We start from the raw sequence: 22,710 nt of genomic DNA, 5'->3' as shown, positions 1-22,710 counted from the left end.
TCTGGGCTTTATCATCGTCATCGTCATCGTCATCGTCATCATCATCATCCCAGAAAACACCAGAATAGCAGTAAATGAGATGGAAAGAGAGATCTTGGTGATCACTGGGGTGAAACACTGGTCTGGAGTGAAGTGTGAAATTGTCTAGGGCCATAGAAGCATAGAGTTAGAAGAGACCACAGGGATCATCTGGTCTAACCCCCTGCCAAGAGTCAGGATTGGTTGTGTCTAAACCACCCAAAACAGGTGGCTATTCAGCCTCCTTCTGAAAACCTCCAGTGAAGGAGCTTCCACAATCTCCTGATGCATCTGTTCCATTGTCCTGCTGTTCTTACAGTTTGGAAGTTTTTCCTGAGATTTAATCTATATCTGCTGTGCTGTCACTTGAACCCTTGTCCTGCCCTCTGTGATAACAGAGAGCAACTTTTCTCCTTTTTTATGGCAGCTTTTTAAGTATTTGAAGACGGCTATCCTGTCCCCCTCAACCTCCTCTTTTCCAGCTAAAGATACCCAGTTCCTGCAGCCTTTGCTTGTAGGGCATTTCATCCCTTTGATCATCTTTGTCGCTCACCTCTGGCCAGTTTCTCCACGTCCTTTCTATACGTTGGTGACCAAAATTAGACACCAAACTTCAGGTTAGGCCTGACCAGCACCAAATAGAACAGTACTGTCACCTCCCTGTGATTTACATGCTATGCCCCTGTTAAGGCAACCTAAAATTGCATTTGCTTTTTTTTGCAACAGCATCACATTGCTGACTCCTATTGAGTGATCCACCACAATGCCCAGATCCTTCTCAGCAGCGCTGCTGCCAAGCTGGTTATCCCCCATTCTGTATTTGTGTACTTGATATTACTTCCCTCAGCATAGCTGCTTACATTTGTCTTTGTTCAATTTCATTTTGTTGTCTATAGCCCAGTTATACTTGGACTCCCACCCAGGACAGCTATGCCACCACCTCTAGAGTGAGGAAGCTGTGCTCCAGACCGTGTTGTTCTGTACTGTGCCACATAAGAAGCGACACATTGGGGGAGGGGTCATGTGGGGTCATGTCTCCTCCCCCCGCCCCCAGATTTGCTGCTTGGCTTGTATTGTGCATGCTCCCCTCCCTGTATCGGTAGGCATGGGTCATCTCTGTGCCACATGGTGATAACTTTAAATTTATGGGCTTACTATTATACACTATGTTGCAAACTACACTCCTGGGATGAAATCCTATGGTCTGTTGAAGTGAATGGCAAAACTCCCATTGACTTCAGTGGGGCCAGGATTCCACCCATTCTGTTCTTCGAACCTCTGCCTGTCCCTTTCTCCCTGTTTCTCCTCTTCTCTCTCTCCATTGTGTGTGTGTGTGTCTCTGGCTGCGAAATACACTCTCACACCCTCACAATCTCTCTCCCTAATATACCTACAGAACACTTACGTGTGTACATAATGCTTGTCCCATGCCATTCATGAATCTCTTCACTCCCATTGAAATGCAACCATCTCTGGGGTGGAACGTGATAGGTGTTTAACATTGCACAGGAATGTTACACAGCTCTTTAGGCCAGGAAGTGAAGAATACCAAATCTGTTTGAAATTACAGAGGATATTTTAGGGTGGCTGTAATTACTCAAGCTGGAATGTGGCGAGAACCACCAGCACTCACATACCCTAGGGGGAGTGGTATGCCAGAGAGTTACTAAAACAGTAACAAGGATGGTTATCCATGGGAACACGACACACCTTGCCAAAACAATCCGCTATGTACACTGTTTATATGGAAGAAGACCGGCTCATTTAAAAATGCCAATTGTTCTGATTCCCACGGCATTGTGAACCACAAGAACAATTTGCTAGAGTTTGATATGTGGACTGGGAGAATGTTCTTAGCCAGAACATTTTAGTTTCTTATGAACAATCTGCTGGATCAACAATAAGTAGATCCACTCTTTTTGCCAGTCTGGAAATTAATGTTTTCAAACCTGGTCCTTTCAAGCAATCTTATGAAACTTTTAGACGTAACTGACAGTTATGAAGGAGGCTGGTTACGATACTGTCTCTTTGCAGCCTGGCAATGATACTTAGCACTTTCTTTTCCAATTGCTGTGTAAAGTGTAGGAGCCACAGAGATGGGCCTTGTTGAAAAGAATTGCAACATTAGCTCCCTGATACTCACAGCGCCCTCTGAGTAGGTGAGAGGGGAAAGTTGAGCGTGAGAGGTTAACAGACTTTCCCACGGCCCCGCAGTCAGTCAGTGTCATAAACAGGATTAGAATTCAGGAGTTCCTGGCTTCCAGCCCTGAGCTCAGACCACTGATCACTCTGTCTGTCTGCCATGCCTGGAAAGAAACAGCTGTTCTTGTGGTGTTAGGGCTTCTGCTAACGTAGCTTCCTGCCACTTCACACTGTAAACTAGTGGGTAATACTTGAGAAATGAGGCTTATTATAAAGACAGTAGCAGGCCAGCCTCACCTGTGACTGTGAAAATGAATTGCATTAAGTTATGCAGGATTTTAAATACCAGACGAAAATCATCAGTGCATGTAAATTCCCCCTATTTGTGCCCTATTCACTGTTAAGGGGCCTTGGGTTCTGGCATGCCTGACTGTGGTTTCCCCCTCGACCTAGCAGAGCTGGTGGGGAGCTACAAATGACATTTTTAACTAATTCATTTTTTTTAGCTGGACCCTAATATTTTGCAGTGAGCCTATTTTTTTTTTTTTAAATAAAGAGCAGCTCAGAATGAATATAACTGAGACAGCACGGCCCCAAACCGTTTGGGTCTGTTCATTAGATTAACATGGTGTAACAGTTGTAAGCTATTTCTAAAGCCAAGGCCAAATTGTACTTTAGCAGAGAGGTCAAGTTCCTATAGTGCTTCTCTGCCTTTAAAACTAATTTGGCTGCTGAAGTAGTTGTGCAGGTATTTATATGTTGTTTATGGTACTTTCACCAGATCCTATTCTTCTCCCTTGGATCACCTAAAATGGTAAGAATTTTTGACTGGGATTAATCTGTGATCTCTGGGGAGGGGACAACTGCGGGTGGGTCTTTCTGTATTAATAGCCTCCCCTTAAATGTATGTTATCAAACGAGACACATTCTTATCAGCCGAGGAACTCTTGAACGCCGTTGTCTAAGGGGCTGCCTGTGAATTTGTTCCCGTAATAATGGCTTACCACAGACATTCAGGTAAAATGGAAATATCATAGGCTATTTAATAAGTGCTAGTCCTGTGTCTAAAATACCTTTATATTGTGCAACTTTGTTTTGGTAGCAGGATATTGTATCATAAAAGTGATTCTTTATTTAGTACATTCTTAGTGGTTTGAACAATTGGCTAGCTGTAATTAATGATAACCATTTAGGATTGCAACAATAGAAGTTATTACACTGTGTAGCCAAAGATGTTGTTGATTAAGTGCTTTTGAAATGGTTTAAAATAGTACATGCTTTGCTATACAGTACAGTGGGAAGCCTGCGGTTTGACTGTGATTTTAGTAAAGCTATCAAATGTTCCCCAAATTTGGGGCGGGAGGGTGGGGAATGGCTTGTGGATATTAACTATGGAATGTGCTAGCTTTGGCATTATCATTGGTGGTAGGGGAAGTGTACAGCAGCAGAGAATGGAGGTAGGTAGAAGATGTAACCACAGATGGGTAGCTACCCTTTAGGGGAAGGATTGTGGTTACTTCGCATTTCTTCTCTGTGTTAGTGGTAGCCTCCTCGATCAAACAGAGAGACCCTCTGCATTAGCAAGAACGAGTAGGGTTCTCTCTCCCATGTACATTGACGGGAGTTAAGCAAGCATGTTTAGTGTGTACCCCTTAGCATACACATATTTCATGGCTCACCACCTGGTGTGAGGCGCTCACTGAAAATGCCCTACCTTAACCGACTGGCTGCTGTTTGGGCTTTTGATGGGTGTTAGACATTTTAATAATTTGGTCAATTTCCTCAAGTTAACTGATTTTTTTTAACGGTCCAGTGCATTGTTACACCAACAGACTAAAGATGACAACCGCTCTTACCATTCTGCCTCTCATCGCAAGTAGCTCGGCTCTGGGAATATATTGTATTCTCAGTTTGTAGCCAGCTCCTGCTGGCACCAATCTGAACTGCACACATGGAACAAGTGGAGTTCATGGCCCTTTAAGAGTTAACTCGATGAGAATACAAGATCCTTGCAAACTTAGAGGGGAAAGGTATGGAATGTGCCCAGCTCATGCCCAGAGTCTTGGGTGTCTTTTGTGTAATGCGTGTACAATATTCCTACAGAATGGAGCATTGGTACTTCTCCTTTTTTATACTAAAGTACAAATTAATGCAGGTGGCATCAGCAGCTCTGAGTTAATAGAGCCACTCATTTCATTTAGATTTTAGCAAGACATTTACATTTTGTTAACTAGCAATTTATTATTAAAACACTCACCCGATAGCGAAGACGGCTCCAAGTATGCCACGTGTTACTGTACGGTAGCTTCTTCTTACTGGTCTTGTGGATGAGGGACACTTGTGTGGGACTCAGGAGATTTGGCTTCAATTTTCTGCTCTGCCAGAGATTCCCTGCATGACTGTGATCAAGTGGCTTAGGTCCTGATTCTGTAAGTGGTTGTGCATGCCAGGAGCCCCATTAACTTGAGTGGGGCTTCTCACATGTCGAAAGTTAAGAGTTTGCAGGATTATGGCCTCAGTCACTCTGCCTCGGATCCCCATCTGTAAAACTTCCCTACCCCAGGCTCAGAGAGGTGTTGTGAGGGACCAATGTTATACCCGTGAGGTGCTCAGATCCTGTGTGATGGGGCTGCATAGATATTGCAAAATGCGTGCAGAACTTGCAGTAGCCCATGTGTTAATAAAAGCACCTCTCATTTATCAACACAGTAGCTTGTAGAATGTGCTGGGTGAGAACACACACACACTGTCTCTCTCTCTCTCTCTCTCTTACTTTGAAATGGAAGAACACTGCTTTTGGCTAATCTTCTTGCACAAATGAACCTTAAGTGCTTCTTTTCTCTCTCTGTCCGGTTTGCCAGAGGTCCGTACCACCAGCCCGCAATCCCCTTTTACAAGAGGAGCTATTAACTTCATGCCTCATAACTGATGAAGGGAAGGGTCCTTCCTTTCAAGTGCATTCTTTTGGCACCTTTGCGGTTTATAGCAAACCAGATGGCACTGCATGAAGGGATTCAGAGTACAGTAACTGAGATCCGACATACATGGGCCAGATCCTCAGCTGCCATACATCAGCCTAGCCCCGTTGCGGTCATTGAAGCTGCACTGATCTGCACTAGCATTGAAAGAAAACCTCCTCAGCTACCTGAGAATACTGTTTGCAGTGTTATAGCTATGTTAGTCCCAGGATATTAAGTGACACAAGGCAGGTCAGATAATATCCTTTATTGGCCCAGCTCCTATTGGTGGAAGCTTTCGAGTTTCACAGAGCTCTTCTTCAGCCTCCTTTGAGAGCCTCAAGTAATAATAGGAGTTCAAGATATCCAGTGACAACCGTAATCCCCTTTTTGTTACTCTTCCAAGAGCTCAGACTTCACGGGGAACAGCAGCACCAATTTTCCTAAAGCAGCTCCAGAAACTAACCCCATCTTAAGCTAGGTCTTGAGTTCCCAGCAACTCTGGCCATGCAATGCACAGACCTCACTCCCTGCTGAGCTTGGCTACTGTTACTGACGAGCTCTGTGAAGCTTGAAAGCTTGTCTCTTCCATCAACAGAAGTTGGCAATAAAAGAAATGAGGCGATGTCTGTAATGTCTCAACATACCAAGAGAAGTTTAGTAGGTTAAAGTGTCATCTTCCTTCCTAAGTGGCAAACAGGTTAATAAAGTTTAAGCACAGTTTCCCTATTCATTTTTACAGCCCAGCCTTTGAGTTTCTGTCTAAAGCTTTATCGCATGTGTACATTCTCCCTGAAGACATTAACACACATCCTATGCTATGTGCTCTGCTTATCAGTTATGCTTAAGTTTCATTTGTAAATGTGGTCTGCAAATCATTGCTATGATGTGTTGCTTTATATAGCCCGATTGAATTCCAGGTAATCAAACTGGAGGCCATGAAAGCCAGGAAAACGAGTGTTCTTATGTTTGGGGGGAGAGGGAGGGCCTTGCAGAAGAGTTCAGAAATTAATGTTCACAGAGAGAAGTTGATTACTCAGCCCTGGATATTGTGTATTGCTCACAGATAGAGCTTGCTCAAGCGTGTCATCCTAAGCAGTATTTATTTGTATGAATGCAATTGCCCTTGCACCAATTTCAAACGACGTTGTAAGTAAAGCTTTTTGGTTTTGTGTCCTTTGGAGAGAACGAATTAAGAAATACAGAGTTGTTTACCATATTGTAGAATTAATTGTTGGTGCTAAAGCCAAACGGAAAGTTCTCCCTGGAAGCTGAGGCATGCTTGGCACAGTGCCCAAGACGTCCTAACGGGTGGAAAGGATTGGTGTGTATGGATGAGGGGTGGCTTTAGAAAAGGAGCAGATGCTCTTTTTGCACAATCAGCTAATTGGCACCTATTTTGGTCAGGTAGATTTCCAGCTGAACTGTAACTTGTTTTTGCATCAATTTCCTGACATGTGATAAGGTGTGGCCTGCTGCCCTGCAGCGGTAGCCCAACTCACCAGGGAGTGAGGTCTGGGCATTGCATGGCCAGAGCTGCTGGGAACTCAATCCCTAGCTTAAGATGGTGTTAGTTTCTGGAGCTGCTTTAGGAAAATTGGTGTTGCTGCTCCCCGTGAAGTCTGAGCTCTTTGAAGAGTAACGAAAAGAGGATTACAAGTGTCATTGGATATCTTGGATGCTTGTTATTACTTGAGGCTCTCAAGGGAGTTTGAGGAGTTGGCCTGTAGTGTAGCAAATTCTCCTGTGGCAGTTCACACCCCCACACGTCTACCCATAGCTTATCCCGCCCCCTCATGGAGATCAGCCCAGGTGGGAAAGTCATTCAAGTCTAGTTGTTGCTTGTGCCTGTTTCCCAATTAGTGTTTTCTTGCCTCAGTGATTGGTTTATATGTAAAGCTGAAGGACAATATGGATCACAATCTATTCTGATGATGCATGTGTGACACTTCTGAAGTTAAACAATGCTGCTCAGACTCCCTTCATCTAGACACCATGGTCAGGAAAAAATTAGCTTGTAGAACAGCTGCATCCCAAGCAGACATGTTTGAGGTTATTTCGAGCTAGAACATATTTGGGGCCGGGAAAGAATTTTCCTCCAGGGCAGATTGGCAGAAGCCCTGGGGGTTTTTCGCCTTCCTCTGCAGCATGGGGGCACGGGTCACTTACTGGAAGGTTCTCTGCACCTTGAAATCTTTAAACTATCATTTGAGGATTTCAGTGGCTCAGACATAGGTTAGGGGTTTATTACAGGAGTTGGTAGGTGAGATTCTGTGGCCTGTGTTGTGCAGGAGGTCAGACTAGACGATCATAATGATCCCTTCTGACCTTAAAGTCTATGAGTCTATGAACACATGCACCACACTGTCTTGCTCTTGAAGTATGTGCTGTGCCTGTAACATGATTGTATCCTGTGATTACTGCTTGCTTTGACGTGTGGAAAGCTACTTTGCATTGCTATAGATTATGGGTTGCCCTGGCATTGGTCCATACTGTACACTGGATAGCCGCTGAGCAACTCTGTAAAGCTGCACGCTGAAATAAAGACAAGTGAAGGAAGCCAGAGACCAGGAGAGGGGGGAATCCTGGTATTTCCCTACATCCAGTGTTGGGTTTGCGATCGATGACATGGGATTACTTTCCAGACAACAGGGTCAGGGTGAAGTACCTGGAAGTTTGGGCAAGTTCAGTGGTGGGGCTTGTAATAGGGGCAAGTGACTAAAGGGATACAAATCTCTCTTCTCCAAAATAATGAACTGCTGTGGCTGCTGCCGAGTGTCCAGTTGAGTACAGGGTGGGGGGGTGGGGTGTCAGGTCATCCATATTGTGCCACTGTGCCTCCTCCCTGAGCCCACCAGCTCCATGGCAGCCTAGGAGCCATGCTACTGGGGACTCCCTCGGCCCATAGTGACCCCTAGGGAGCCGGGGACTCCGTGGAACAGGTCATACGGCCTCAGGATTGGCCCAGTTCCACTCAGAGAGGCTCTGCAGAGGTGGCTGGGCTTCTTTCTGTGTGTGTGTGTGTGTGTGTGTGTGCGCGCGTGCGTGTGTGCGCGCGCGCGCACAGGGGATATGCTCTATATGTTGGTTGGGGGATGGCTGAGAATGCTCCAGGCCATAAATAGTCCCTCTGTTTACAAAAAATGGAACCTCTGGTAGCTAGAATCTGGCAGGAGTTGTATGCTGGCTCCTTTGCTTTTGTGTGGCAGGAGTAGCTGGTGCTGTGTTTATCTTTTGCAGACACTAGAGCTGGGATGGTAGCATTGTTGTCTGTTGTTAGTACATGATGCATTAAGGTTCAGTGACGTGGTTGCAAGGAAGGGCCATGGGTTTGTAGTTATTTGGTCTTGCTCAAGGGGATCATAAAACTAAGATCAAGAAATGATCTAATGCTGCCTGCCCTGGACTGCACTTAATTCAATTTCTTTCAGATAAATCCTGTTCGGCTGACAAGGTCGCACATATTTGGCCGTTGTCAACATAGTTTCCATATTTCTCATCGGTTTACATGTTTTGGAAATGTGGCTCTTGGCTCAGTCCCAGGGTGTGCATGGGCTCAACGCTGCATTGTCAGCAGGAGATCGCTGTCCCTCTGACCTTGGCAAGGCAGTGTTTCCAGACAGGAAAACTGGCCTTGGTCCCAGTAAAAAGCTGTTCGCCCAGATGCTTGGGCTCTATTTTATGAAAATGGAAAGAGAACAGAGATGGTGGAAGCTCTCTTCTAATTGCTGCCACTGGCTTACTGTGCAGTGCCCATCTCTCGATGTGCATCAGCTCCCCTCCCCTCTCAAACAAGGGAGGGAACTGTCTGAGGAGAATACTTGGAGCGCACGCACGGGTCATGTGTGTTCTAGATTAGTCAGTGAGGTTGCATGTGACTGGGAGCAGAATGTTACCCAGAAACCAAAAAGGAGGTTTCTCCCTCTTGAAAACCTGGGCAGCACCAGTGGGTGCGAGCCCACCCCCTCCGCCTCCTATATTTATATTTCAATGTGTTAATAACATCAGAAGAAATTGAATCCGGTGTGACCTGTTGGCCATCTACACGAATGTGCAGCCTGAGCAGGGAGCATCAGGCAAGGATGAAGGAAACAGCAGGTTTACCTCCAGAGAAGCCCCTCCAGAGCTTGGCAGCTAAAGAGCGTTCCTTTCAGCACTGCTTTGTCTCCTTTGGCGAGGAAAGGAATTTTTGCTGCTGGTTGGTTTGTAGTTAATGAGACACAACAGAACAACTGACCTGCTGCTGTTAAGTTGATGTTGATAACTAGGGCCTGCTCCTGCTCCCACTGACCTCAGTAGACTAGGATTCAAGCCTTAGCTTGTCAATTAGTGGAAAATTACCAGTCACTTGGGACTGGCGAGTGGCCAGAGAGAAAGGGGCACAAACAAGTCCTCTAGCTGTCAAAGCACCATCATCTGCTGCCATCAGAGCACTTCAGCAATAAATAGCAAGGGTCAAAGGGATCCCTGCTGCCTGATTGCCATGGAAACTCCACTGCCTTGAAGGCTTGCACCAATCCGAGAGGTTTGCCTACCTCTTCTGCACCCACCTTGTCCTGCCCCTGCCCTGTGGGCCCAGTCCGGAACCCAGAACAGGAGCAAAGAAGCCATAAGGGAAGCTGGGTCTGTCCCAGTTCCTGCACATGGCACTGAATTTCATGAGACATAGGGATAAGGCAGGCTGTGCATCCAAAACCAGCAATCAAAAGCCCAGTTGCTGTTTTTTCGAAGGGTAACTGCGGCTAGGAAGGTCTGACACTACACCGCAGTAATAGAAGGCTGCAGAGCTCACCCCAGTACACTGCAGTCATAGCAGCCAATGCATTTGCCTTGCACTGTTGCAGTTGCTTTGAATTGATGCACATTATGTAACCAATCCTGCTTGAACTGGTTCAGTAGTGGAGCTGTGGCAGAATTGGTACTGGGAGCGCTAATGTGAACTTCTAGTACTGGGCGCCTTTTTCTTCAAACAGGTAATTTCAGAGTATGGTAACTTAGCAGGCTCAGAGCTTGAATCTCTTAAGGGTTTCTAGGGTGCCCATCACCATCATATGTAGGGGGCTTCCCAAGCAAAGTAGAGCTGCATAGTGAGGTCCCTAAGGGTCTGTCTACACTGCATATGGGAGCCAGCCTCCCAGCCCAGGTCCAAGGACGTGCACTAGCAGGGGTCATGCTAGTGTGCTGTAGATGTTGCCTTGACATTGTGGCTTGGGCTGGAGCTCAGGCTGTCAAGCCCCCACCGCCTTGCTCCCCACCCCAAGAGCCCAAGCTCCGACCCAAGCCATAGCGAGTGCAAGTCCTGCTAGCACCAGTCTGAGGACCCGGCCTGCGAGGCTTGCTCCTAGATGTGGTGTAGACATTCCCTAATGGACTCTCTCTCCCCTGGTAAGAACCTAGGAATAACAGGGCTGGACCAGACCTGGGGGCCATCTAATCCAGTAGCCCATCTCCAGCAGGGTCCAGGTGCTCAGAGGAAGGTGCCAGACGCTCTGCCTCCCAGGTTAGGGCTCAGTTTAGGTCTTTAATTTAGGATCTGCTCCATGTCAGGGCATATTTACAAGGAGGCGCCACTCGGGATGTACATCCACCATTTCCTTTTTCCCTCTGCTGTCTTTCTGGGGGATGGTGGGAAATCTTTCTCAAAGAAGGGAAGTTCGCCACATGCCCTAAATCTGCTCAGATTCTGAGTAGTCCAACTTCCTCTGTCCTCCTGCCACCAAGAACACTGTGTCTGGCCTTCACGTGTCTCCTGAGGCCTTTGAAAGAGGCATTGTCCTGGGGGCATGGATGGAGCTGCAATGACTGACTGTGATGCCTGGGAAAGTGCCTTGACCTGCCAACACAGGCAGAGAGGGAACCACCACCAGAGGGGTTGCAGCACGTGGGTAATATGCTCCAGGTGGCTTTTCCCATGGAGGAGGAGAGCAGCCACAGTTTGCACTAGCTGGAGCCTGTGTGTTGCATCCACATTCAGCCCCAGCTGGCGTGAGCTCTGGAAGGGATGAACATGTGCCCCACAGTCACCAGGTTCTTGGCTGGCAGGAAGGGGCAGTTTCCAAGGAAGCTGGAGCTGGAAGACCGTTTAGGCTACCTGGCCTTCACGGTTTAGGGCTCAGTCCTGCAGGCGCTGAGCACCATAGTCCTGATCCAGCCAGGGCCGGCTCCAGGCACCAGCCGAGCAAGCTTGTGCTTGGGGCGGCAGAGTCTAAGGGTGGCATTTGGTCCAATCCAAGAGCAGCACGGACGCCTTATTTTCTTTTTTTTTTTGGTTTACTGCTCTGGCCACCCTGCCCCCTGGTGGGGTTTTTTGGTTTGTTTTTCTTTTGTTTCACCTACGACTTTCAGTGCACCACTGTAGGGGATGGCGGTGCAGAGGAGGGGAGCGCCCTGCTGGGAGCGGGCTGTGCACTCTGTCAGCCCCAGCCGGTGCCAGGTGTGCAGCAAGCCCGGCAGCCCGTGTCCTTCCCTCCCAGCCGACCGACGCCTTTCAATTCACCTGCAGGCGGGAGCGGGGCAGAGCCCTCCCGGCAGGCAGTGCAGCGGGAGGGGCCGAGTGGTGAGTGCCCTGGCTGAAGGAAGCCCTGGCCGCCCCCCTTCTCTCTCCTCTCCCTGCTTCCTCCCCGCTAGCTGGGGCGCGCACTTCGCTGCCCAGGGCATGTCTGCAGCGCAGGGAGTCCCGCTAGCCAGAGTGCAGCCGCCGCCCGCTCAGAGGCTTGCCAGCGCAGCTGGGGGAGGCAGCCGTGAGCTGCCAAGTAAGTGGCACTGAAAGTTTGCTGCTTTGCTTGTTTTCTGGTTTGCCGGTCCGGCCTCCCTGCACCCTGGTTGTTGGTTTTTTGCTTGGGGGTGGCAAAAAAGCCAGATCCGGCCCTGAGTCCAGCAGAGCTCTTGCTTTAATCTTGGGTGTAGTACATGCCAGAACGCTTTGCTGAATTGTGGCCAGAGTGAGCTGCACGCTGCAGGAGCAAGTCCCCAGCCAAGAACTGAGCAGGCCCCTGAGGCTTTGCACCGTAAGGTCGATGAGTGGCAGCTGCCTTTGATGGAAGCGGGGGAGGGAATGACACAGCGTCCCAGCTCGTTCTGTGAAGTGTTTCTGTCTTGCAGCTAGATTACAGGGGGCTTGTTTGGGGTTCATTTGAGCCGCCTGCTCTTCACCTAGATGCTAGGCTCTTGTGGGCCTCATGACATCCTTGTGATGGTCGGTGGCAACTGTGGAAAGGCGAGATACAGCTGGGTGTAGTTGGCACGGTGTTGGCAGTGGAGCCTGGACACCTGGCTCTCTGTGTGGACTGGTGGATAATAAAGAGGGGGAATAAGACAGGTCCCTGGAGACTCAGCAGAAGGCACCTTCCTTTGGGGGAGAGGCTGAGCTGGGCATTGCACCAAAATCCCAGGCGAGGGGCCTAGCCCCTGGGCCATCCTTACCACTAAAGGGGTTCTGGAGCCCCATCCTGAGTACTGTGCTGAACTCCATTCGGGGGATGAGGAGCGAGGGTAAGTGCCAAGTGCTCAGGGATAGCGTTTTTCTCTCTGAGTATTTTCCCCCTGTAGTAGGCTCTTCATAGCCCCTGAAAGTCAGCATGTGGGGATCTGAAGAAGCAGAGGGCACAGACTTCGGTCAGCAACAACAGGAAGCAAGGACCATTTGCGTTGTCTAATCTAGTTCTGTTTTCCTGCCACCCCCTGCTTTAGGGCTATCAAGAGCCAGTCATTGCATTTCCTCTTGGCGTTTTCTGTTGACAGACCTCAGCCTCATCTCTTTGTCCAGCTGTTGCCAAGGAGGAAAGTTCTTGTTTACTTCACACTTTCATTACAATAAGCTGAAAAAATGCGGCTGAGTGTAACAGGGAAGCAGCCCGTCAGGAGAAATTAGCAAAGACTGTTTTACATCCCCATGGTCAGAAGAGTAATTGGTTTGGAAGGAATTTTCACACACACCCCTGCTGACCCTGGACACATGACTACAGGGAATTGTGTCTCAGTGCAGATACTTATATGTCATGGTGACAGGACCCTCCCCATCCTACCTGTGGATAAGTATAGGGAACGGGAACAGAGGTTGTCCTTGGGGTATTGAGCAGGGACTCACCAGCCAGGGTTGGACGTCTATGGCAGGGGTGTGATCCCTGACTCCCAGCCAAGGTGCAACTCAGCTGGCAAACATTACTTCCAGTAAAAAATTCTAGAGTCATGAGAACATCACGTCTGCCTCCTGCAAGTCTGGGGCCAAGTTCAAAATGTAAGCTAGCAGCCAGGTTTCCATTGCTGGATCCCTGTAAAGACAGAGACAAAGCACAAGCAGTCACACATGAGCAGAGCCATGGTTCTTTTACTTTGGGGCAATTTCTAGTTCATTTTTTCTTCATGTTAAACCTAAGACCAATGTAGGGTGCAGTTGGAAATATACTCAAGTACACCTTGCTCAAGTCCTCACTGAAATAATGACAGAGTCAGGAATTAACTTAGATCGCCTGACTCCTGCTTCTGTGTCTTAATGCCAGGCCATCCGACCTCTCACACATCCCATCCAGCTCCTGGAAGGTGATTTAAAACGTGGGAGGGGGCTGATCAAGGTGTTTTCTTCGCTCACTGTTCACTGTTAAATTGTGAAGAACTCCCTGAATTCTTAAAATTACCAGGTACAAGCTGTAGGACTCAAGCTGTGTATGTTCAGATTACTGTGAGTGACATATTCTTGTATGCAAGGACTGCCTGGCAGGCAAAGCTGCTCTGACCTTTCTTTTATTGGCTTAAACTTAGTCTCCCTGTCCCCCCGGCTCCCTCCCGGCCCCTGCTCCCCAAAGATCAAATAGAAAACTGAAGTTTAAACACAGTTTTTGGCTTCTGCTCCCACTGACAAAATTCAACTTTTGAAGCAGATGCAAGCCATGGCAGATTAGTCACCTGGCCGTGCGCAGGGGCCCTGGGCGGGGTGGGGAAGCCCCCATATCCCCTAACCCTGTCCCTGTCAGAAGCCACCGGATAGTGGAAACCCACAGAACATCCCCCCCACACTCTGGTTCCCTGCAAAAGTGGAGGGTGGCAGAGGCATCCCCAGCACCCGGACCCGTGCTGCAGCCCTAGGCCTGGAAGAGCTCTCACTCCCTGCTGTGGACCTGGCGCTGCGGCACGGGGACAGAGCTTTTCCAGTCTTGGGGGTGCAGTGGGGCGGGGCGGGGGAGTGTAGAAAGGAGCAAACGGCTTGTGGGATGCAGGGGTAACCCTACATGGAACAGGGAACAGGCTGTGGTGAAGGGGCAGAAAGGGTGAAGCTGTGGGTGGGGGCCACAGATGGAAGGGGCAGAATGCAGGTGGAAGGGTTCCCCCCCCACCACTTGCACTGGCCCAGTGCCCCAGGAAATCTTAAATCTGCCCCTGTGTGCAAGCCCATCATTAACAAGGAGGTGGGGGGGGGCAGTGGCTCCGTGAGGCAGTAGGGCACATTGGCCTGCTTGTGACGGTATCACACATCTCACAGACAGGGTGTGAGAGGCCCTCTGGTGGCAACAGAGGGTAAGAGAGAGAGAGAGAGAGAGAGAGATGTTCCTGGGTCACAAGACCTTACCATGACTGCATAAATACACGTGCGCACACCTACACAATTTTAAAACCGGCCATCACCAGGGAGGCCAATGCTGTCAGTGACACATGGCTGTGGCCCAATGGGCCAGGCAAGGGAAAAGCAGTGACAATATAGAGGCAGCTCTGCGTCTACAGCATCCTGCATCTGTGAAGCGGCTTGTGCAGCCTTTGCAGCAATCATTGCTGCTAGAAATCCTGTTCCACATTGTAGCACATAACAACCATTTTCTTTTTCATACTACATCTGAGTGTGCGCGCTGCATTACTGCTGGCTGCATGGCTCAGCGAAGCTTTTGCTTGTGATGATGGGTGTGTAAGAACCATTGGGGATGTGGTTTACGTCCCCATTGAGTATAATGCATTAGGCACAGCACAATACTGATGGCCTGTTGTGGTGGGGGTGGGAAGAGGCTGTGAGCCAGGTGCAAGGACCTGTAATGCATTGCCGTGAGCCAGCTACTAGGCAAAGCCCACCCATGATCTGCTGCTGGTTGAAGACACTCCCAAACCTGTCTATTTTGTGCGGTCTCGGTCAGTTTTATTTAGAGCAGCTGGCCTCTGACATGAACAGCTCTGTGCCACCTGCCATTAAAATGCCCTGGAAGAACTTTGCTTGTGGTGAAATTGCTGCTGTATTATATGCTTAGCCTTGCTGGCAGGCGGGCCCTGGCAACACAAGTCCTGCTGTCACATGAAGGTGTGTCATGGAGTGGCAGGCAGCCAGGGGACCAGCGCTAGGGCAGGCGCATCCGACGTGTGTTGGAATGGCTCTGAGAGTACAATTTATCCTCCTTCCCCCCTGCAGGGCCCAGCAGTTACACCGTGGGCACCATGTCGGAGCGCTTTGATTGCCACTACTGCCGCGACCCGCTGCATGGGAAGAAGTATGTGCAGAAGGAGGGACGCCACTGTTGTGTGAAGTGCTTTGAAAAATTCTGTGCCAACACCTGTATCGAGTGCAAGAAACCCATTGGTGCTGACGCCAAGGTACAGTGGGCAGCTGCCACTAAGACCCCCATGGCAATACGTTCCTATGGCTAGATGATCTGTTAACATGAGGCTGAAAGTCCATTCCCCACACACAACTTTCAGCTATAGTTTCCTGTTCTTACCTGAAATTTTTATTTGAAAAACTGTTATGGAGCATGTGTCAATCAGCTCTGGCCTTCTGCTGCCACTTGGGGACGCTTGCTGGGCAATCCAAGGTTCTAGTAAGATGGGCTTGGGCTAAATGTAACTGTTTCTTCAGTACGTGTGTGTGAGCAAAACTGCACAGCAGATATTTCTCCTACATTTAGCACAGGCAAAATGTCAACATTTGCCCAGGAACAACTATTTCTGGGGTTTGCACAGAATAACCTTGTGTTAGTGAGGGAGCTTAGCTGCCCACGTTCCTTTTTAAGGCAGCGCCAGTAAATCAAATTTTTTTTGTGATTTAGGCGTTTAGAACTTTACAAAGAGGGAAAGTCCAGCTCCCCTCAGCCTGCATTCTAAGTGCAGGGAGACTGGTGACAGCAAAGGCCCAAGGGATGTACATTGCACTGGATTTGAAACACCTTCCCTCACTGGAACCTAGCTTCAAAGTGTGCCAGGCCCCACTCGGTGCTTCAGAGAGAAATGGGTTAAGTACTGTGCAGTCTGCCCCATGTCAGCCTTTCAAATGAGATCTTAAAAACCAAGTGCCTATATATTAAGATGGCTATTAAAGAATCCAGTGTTATCCTGGTGTCCATGAGCAACATTTCCTGTTCTTTCAATGGTGCTGTTTGGTGGCTGGTTGACTGCTGTCCTCCACCCCAGAGCTGGCTGCATTCAGTCATGCTAGACACTAAAGTGGGAATGTATTTGGAGTGAAAAGGTGCGACAGTATTGTGAAATCTTGTCAATAGAACGTTTGTGCTTGAGGAGATGCGGGGGGTCATGGCACTGTACAATGATGCATTTTTGTTCTTGTTGTTCCTAGGAGCTGCATTTCAAAAACCGTTACTGGCACGACAACTGCTTCCGCTGTTTTAAGTGCTACACGTCTCTGGTTAATGAGCCTTTCATGCTAAAGGAAAACAATAAAGTTTGGTGTAGCAGCTGTAGCTCCACTGAGGGTGCAAACAAATGCAAAGGCTGCTTCAAAGCTATTATTGCAGGTACTGCTGCTAGTTACCCAGCTTGGTGTATAGTCCAAATCTAGAGTAAACAGACGTCCTGATTTTTGTAGAGGCAGTCCTGATATCCGGGGCTTTGTCTTATACAGGGATCTATTACCCCCACCTCCCATTGGCACCGACTCTGTGGGTGCTTCGGGTCTGCTCTGCACCCAATGGCAGCTCACCGATCCACGCCCCAGCCCCAGCTCGCCTCTGCTCTGCTGCCGCCTTCTCCCCTGAGCATGCCGCTGCATCCTGCTTCTCCCCCTCCCTCCCAGCGCTTGCGCCACGAAACAACTGTTTCGCACGGCAAGCGCTGGGAGGGAGGAGGAGGAGAAGCGCAGCGCCCTCGGGGAAGGAGAGGGATCCAATAGGGGCATGGAGGGGGCAGAGGCAGGGGTCGAAGCACCCACCACTGCCAAGGAAAGTTGGTGCCTGTGCCACCTCCTATCCCAGTTTTCACACTTGTTAGCTGGTCACCTTATCTAACTCTGATTAGGGGTCCTATCCAGCACAAGCCACAGAAGGCAGCAGCTAATGGCTGTGCACCAGGCTGACTTGCTCAGGCAGATGGACCTGCTCCTGAAAACACAGAGAACCATGCCATGGCCTAACCCCCCAGTCAGGAGCTATGCAAGCCAGTGCTCAAGGGGCAGGGTGACTGGCACGTGCCTAGCTATTCCAGCTTTACACGGTCTAATTAAAAATGAACCCTTGCCTTTTTCTGTCTGTGATTTAGCCTTGTGCTTATACTTTACCCTAGCACTTGGTTTTTAATCCTGGTCCCTTAAAAACAACAGTGGCTCCTGGAGGAGAGCACTAGAGCCACGATCTTGGCAAGCCCTCAGCTTCCATTTAGGCAGCAGAACCAGAACCCACATTTTCAAGAGCTCAGCCTGGCTGATGCTGAACTTTGTTGGCCATAAGTGTCCCAATTGGCATTGTGGTGGCCTACCCCTGCCACTTTCTGCACCTCCCATTGGCTGGGAGCGGCCACTGGGAGCTGCAGGGATGTGTCTGAGGATGGTAAATGTAAATAACATGTCTTGCGACCTGCCAGCAGATTACCCTGAAAGCATTAATAGTGACTCATGTGGGCTGCACAAATTCCTGTACCAGCAACCTGTTGCTTTCTGTTGCAGGAGACCAAAATGTTGAATACAAGAAGTCATTCTGGCACAAGGAATGCTTCACCTGCAGCCAGTGCAAGCAAGTGATAGGAACAGGCAGCTTCTTCCCCAAAGGAGATGATATCTACTGTGTCTCTTGCCATGAGCATAAGTTTGCCAAGCTGTGTTTTAAGTGCAAGAAGGTAAGTCATCATGCAGTTCTTGGGTTGGGAAGGGGCCCTTTGCCTTCGGGAGCATTGAGTTGAGCAGAGGAGCAGGAGAATGAGCTGGACTAACCTTAATCTTTTTTTTTTTAATTGAGAAAATCATCAGATTGAGCAAAGATGTCACTGGAGTTGTCAGTTTTTCCAGACGCCGGTATTTAAGCAAAGGCAGTTAGACTTAGTTTCTTGACTCCTTCATCAAAAGGAAAGCTTCCCTGCATAATGAATAAAGCAAAGCAAGCAACAGCTTCACTTCCACTGCTAAAAAGTGGACAGCTGTTGCTTGCTGGTGTATTTTACTGGAATCATTAGTGCAAAGCTTGTACTGTAAACCACCAGTGCTGTAAAATCTCTGTAACACCAACGGCTGAGAAAATTTGCTGGATGTTCCTGGCTGATCAGAGTTCAGCACAGAGAAACTCACTCAGCTTTGTGCTGGTGCCTTTTAGACAAAAACCTCTCAAAAGAAGGGAAATCCCTCTGTTGCTGTTTGAGGACAGGGGAACCCAACCCCACACGAGAGCTAACCGTAGCAAGCTCCTTCACCCCAGTTCTGAAACCCAGCTGCCCTACCTGTAATGATTTGCAGTGATGGTTACAGCAGAATGCTTCCCTTATGTTCATTTCTGCCCCAGGCCATCACTTCTGGAGGAATCACTTACCAGGAGCAGCCTTGGCATTCAGAGTGCTTTGTCTGTACTGGCTGTTCAAAGCAGATTGGTGGGAAACGCTTCACTGCTGTGGATGATCAGTACTACTGTGTTGATTGCTACAAGACATTTGTTGCCAAGAAGTGTGTCGGCTGCAAGAACCCCATTACAGGTAGGTCGGTCAATTAGTGAGACTCAGCAAAGGTAGCGTTGTTTTATCCAGCCTTTCCTCCCTCTTATTTGTCCAGGCTCTCTCTCACCCCTTCAGCCTGACCACCCCCAGGGCAGTCTCCTGAAGACTAGGCTTAAAATAGACAGAAGCAGGTGGCCTTCATTTGGGCTAAAAGCAGTGTAATAAATTAGAGTAAGAAAACAGGAGGCAGGTAGGTGGATGCAACGTGTGTGATATAGAACATCAGCAAGAAACCAAACGGTAACACCTGTTTTAAGTAACAGATGACCTAGACCTGTAGAACTGGAACATGATGCTAGTTGGCTTCCTTGTGGCTAATTGGATACAGGAATGAAGTGGAAAGCAGGGGGTGATTTTTGGACCTATCAGAGCATTCTAATAGCAGGCATAGGATTTGATAGTTCATAGATCTAAACAATCCATAGAAAGGAATAGAACTTAGTAGAAAGCCACCACCTTATTCGGCAAATCCCTCCTCAGCTCCCCTCTTCCACACGGCACGTACAAAACTGCAGACTGAGAATGGCAACGCAAGGAACAAGCTGTGCACGTTTTTAGCCAGGCAGTAGCTCTGATCCCAGCCTGCTATGTTTTTACCATCTCCCGGACTGTACCTGCCTGTTTGCCTTATCCACCGGTTATGTCTGGTCACTTGCAAACTCTGGAACAGGGACTGTCTTGAATACATTGTACAGCAGTTAGCACGATGAGGCCCACTCTGATGGAGTCCTTAAGGCTTGTTCATAAGCAGAACATAAGTCAGAGTATTAGAACTGGGTAGATTAAGCTGCAATTCCTTTGTATGTGCTGGTTCTGAGCTCCCAGCAGCCTCAGTTACCAGGATAATTGATGCCTGAGTTTGGGAAGGTGGGTTAAATACTAAGCAAGATGACGGGGAATCACAGTTAAGGCCTCCAAATTCCTTGGCCCCCCCCAGTTTTCTTTGCTTCCCCCCAGAAAAATGACTTCTGACAGGGAAGCTGCAAGAGCAGTCACGTACCCTCTCCCTGGCAGTACAGGCAGGTTGGTCTGGGCACCCAAAGCAGCTGGTAGAGATGTAAATCACCCGCAGAGGGGCTGGGCAGTCATGCACGTGAGACAGACACTCTGTCCCTTGTGCTTGATATTGCGGCACACTTGGCGTGGAGGGGGAGGACTCTGGGGTGTTTCTAAAGATGTAGGTGTGGGTCACACTCTGTTCCCTCAGGCAGAGCAGAATGTAGCAGCCTGCCTGCTTAGTGAATTCCCCCAGGAGTATACAACAGGTGTACAAATGTTAAGGCTCCTTTACATTGCCGGAGTGGTGTGATGGACTGTATGGCTTTATAAATGCTTATTGGTGCTTTAGTGATTAGAACTGATCTCCATGAACTGTCTACTACTGACCTCTCTGGAGATGGTCAGTAGCCAATATAAATTGTGAGTTTCAGTCTCCAGCCCTCACTTGCTTTTCAGTTGCCTATGATGTAACACTGAGCATATGGCTGCTTATATTTGTTGACTAATAACTAGAAATAAAGGGTCAATATTAACTACATTACTATTAGACAAAGGGGGGTTGGTGATTTCCTCCAATGCTCCCCACTCCCATTCTCCATCCATTGTATTGTTGTTTAAATAAATTAGCAAAATAATTGAAACCAGCTTGATTATATTATTTTGACAAAAAATGCAGAATTTTAAAATATTGCATGTAGCATTTTTTATTTTTTTGTGCAGAATTCCCACAGGAGTAGCACATGTATTAAAAGCTGTTTTACAGGGAGACTGGAAGAGCTGGAGGAAGGCTGGGTTTAGAGGGAAGGACCCACAGAAGAAAAGGCTTTTCACTGCAGGATTGGCAAAACTAGGCAGGAGACCAGTGCTAGAGGAGGTGGGACTAAGCCACTCAGGGTCTAATTCTGATATTGCCTCAAGTGGAGTCCTATGAGGTTCTAAGCGGTCTGGGAAACCCCTCTGGAGAAGAGGATTTATTTATTTTTTTAAAATTTTGAAACAAACCAGGTTTAAAAATGGACACTGTGGGCAGCGAGGTGCTGCTGAAACTTAAAGGGGCCTAAATGCACCGAAACAGCTGCATTCCAACTGCTGGGGTTTTCACCAGTCCTTTACCAGCAGAGTTTGCTGAGGTAGACAAGAGAGAGCAGAACAGGGCAGCTAGGACCAAGTCCAGCTCTTGATAGGTCTGGCTGATTTCATACAGGTCAGGGAACATTGTTCTTTCTAGGAAAGCAACCAACTCCTCTATTCTCTCTCTAAGTCACTAAAAGTTAACACAGAACAAGTTACTTTCTGTTGAAAGGAATGTTAATTACTTTCTGTAACAACTCCCTCTATCTTTCTAAATAGGGTTTGGAAGAGGATCCACTGTGGTCAGCCATGAAGGCCAATCCTGGCACGATTATTGTTTCAAGTGTACCAAGTGTTCCCGTCCTTTGGCTAACAGGCGCTTTGTCTATCATAATGAGCAAATTTACTGCGCTGACTGTCCCCATAGACTGTAAGGAGCAGCCTCAGCCTTTGCTGTAAAATGGATTGGAGCCTTGCTCTTGTATCTGAGCTGCTTCAGAAGGGCCTGGTAAAGGCGCTTGCATATTAAACTCTGCCTTCTTCCATTTTACAGAATGGTTCAGACCTCCAGCACCAGCATATTTCAGCTTGTTTGATTGTAGATTTTAAGGTTCTGCAGTAACAAAACTTACTCAGCTGCAAAACTAACTTTGCTTTCATGACAACCATTAACACAAAAGCTCGAGGTGCCAGAATTTTAGGTCCTTAAATATCCAAATAGTGCCTCTTCTGCATGATTAGCACAAAGTAAAACAAAAGCTGATTTTGTAACTTAAGTTGAAATTTGACACTTGATGACATGGTTTTTGACAAGGAACATATAAACCTCTGCACCCACTAAAACAAAAAAACCCAAAACCATCAGTAAGGAGATGTAAAGATCACACCCAGGATCACAGATATGGTGCTTCGTAATTATACATTCATGAGTACTTTATATACAGACATTAAATGCCTTTGCTTATACTACCCTATAAAGCAAGTTACAGCAAGTATATGGTGTGGCTTTGTTTATAATGTTTTGCTGCTGTGGTTAAGCTAGGGAGAATGCTAAAACAGATTTATGGCAATTAACTGATTTTAAGTTGGCTTGTCAGAGGGTTTTGCTTACCAGCTTTTTTACTTCAATTATGCTGTCTACACCTGATTTACTAATTCACCACCTTCAAGAAGTTATTCTTTGAAGCATAACATACAATGAATGTATATGCATTTTTCAAACATTGTAGGATAGCTCTCCTACCATGCCAACCTGTTATTTTAAGATCTAATAAAAAATTGGATTAATGCTTGTTTGGATTCACGCACTCTGGACGATTGTTTCTCTTCACTGGTTTTTGTAGGCAACAAATATCAAGGTGTGTGTGTCAAAGTCACTGCAAAACTGAACATACTTGTTTTGAGGACCCCTCCGAGTGCCAACACCTTCACTGCCAAGAGCGTATTTATTTGTACCTGTGGCCAACATAGAGTTACTGGAAAATTAACCTCAAATTGGTGTCTGTCCCTCTGAAATCCCTCTTCCAGATGTAATCTATTTTTAAATAAACGGAGCAGCCTGAGCAACATTAAGCCATCTCAGCTTCCTGAATTCCCATGGGGATTCAGGGCAGGGACAGGGGGATAG

General features: G+C 47.8%; 1 protein-coding gene across 2 annotated transcripts in view; it reads left to right on the top strand.

Moving 5' to 3' along the window:
• FHL1 (four and a half LIM domains 1) overlaps window positions 1–22,382 on the top strand; it is a 51,793-nt gene extending 29,411 nt beyond the window's left edge. The window contains exons 1-6 of one of the 2 annotated variants that reach the window (XM_032773169.1): window positions 3,068–3,177; window positions 15,502–15,683; window positions 16,660–16,837; window positions 17,980–18,149; window positions 18,806–18,992; window positions 21,363–22,382. In XM_032773169.1, coding sequence (XP_032629060.1) covers window positions 3,156–3,177; window positions 15,502–15,683; window positions 16,660–16,837; window positions 17,980–18,149; window positions 18,806–18,992; window positions 21,363–21,517 — 894 coding nt within the window. In that variant the 5' untranslated portion in view covers window positions 3,068–3,155 and the 3' untranslated portion in view covers window positions 21,518–22,382. Of the gene's footprint in view, window positions 1–3,067; window positions 3,178–15,501; window positions 15,684–16,659; window positions 16,838–17,979; window positions 18,150–18,805; window positions 18,993–21,362 lie in introns of those variants that run through there. The other variant, XM_075068890.1, reaches the window with a different exon arrangement.
• The last annotated feature ends 328 nt before the right edge of the window (window positions 22,383–22,710 follow it).

This window comes from Chelonoidis abingdonii, chromosome 8 (genome assembly GCF_003597395.2).
Source record: "Chelonoidis abingdonii isolate Lonesome George chromosome 8, CheloAbing_2.0, whole genome shotgun sequence".
In the NCBI taxonomy this organism is placed as follows: domain Eukaryota; kingdom Metazoa; phylum Chordata; order Testudines; family Testudinidae; genus Chelonoidis; species Chelonoidis abingdonii.
Note: the sequence above shows the minus strand (reverse complement) of the source record. Positions and strands in the feature narration are given on the sequence as shown.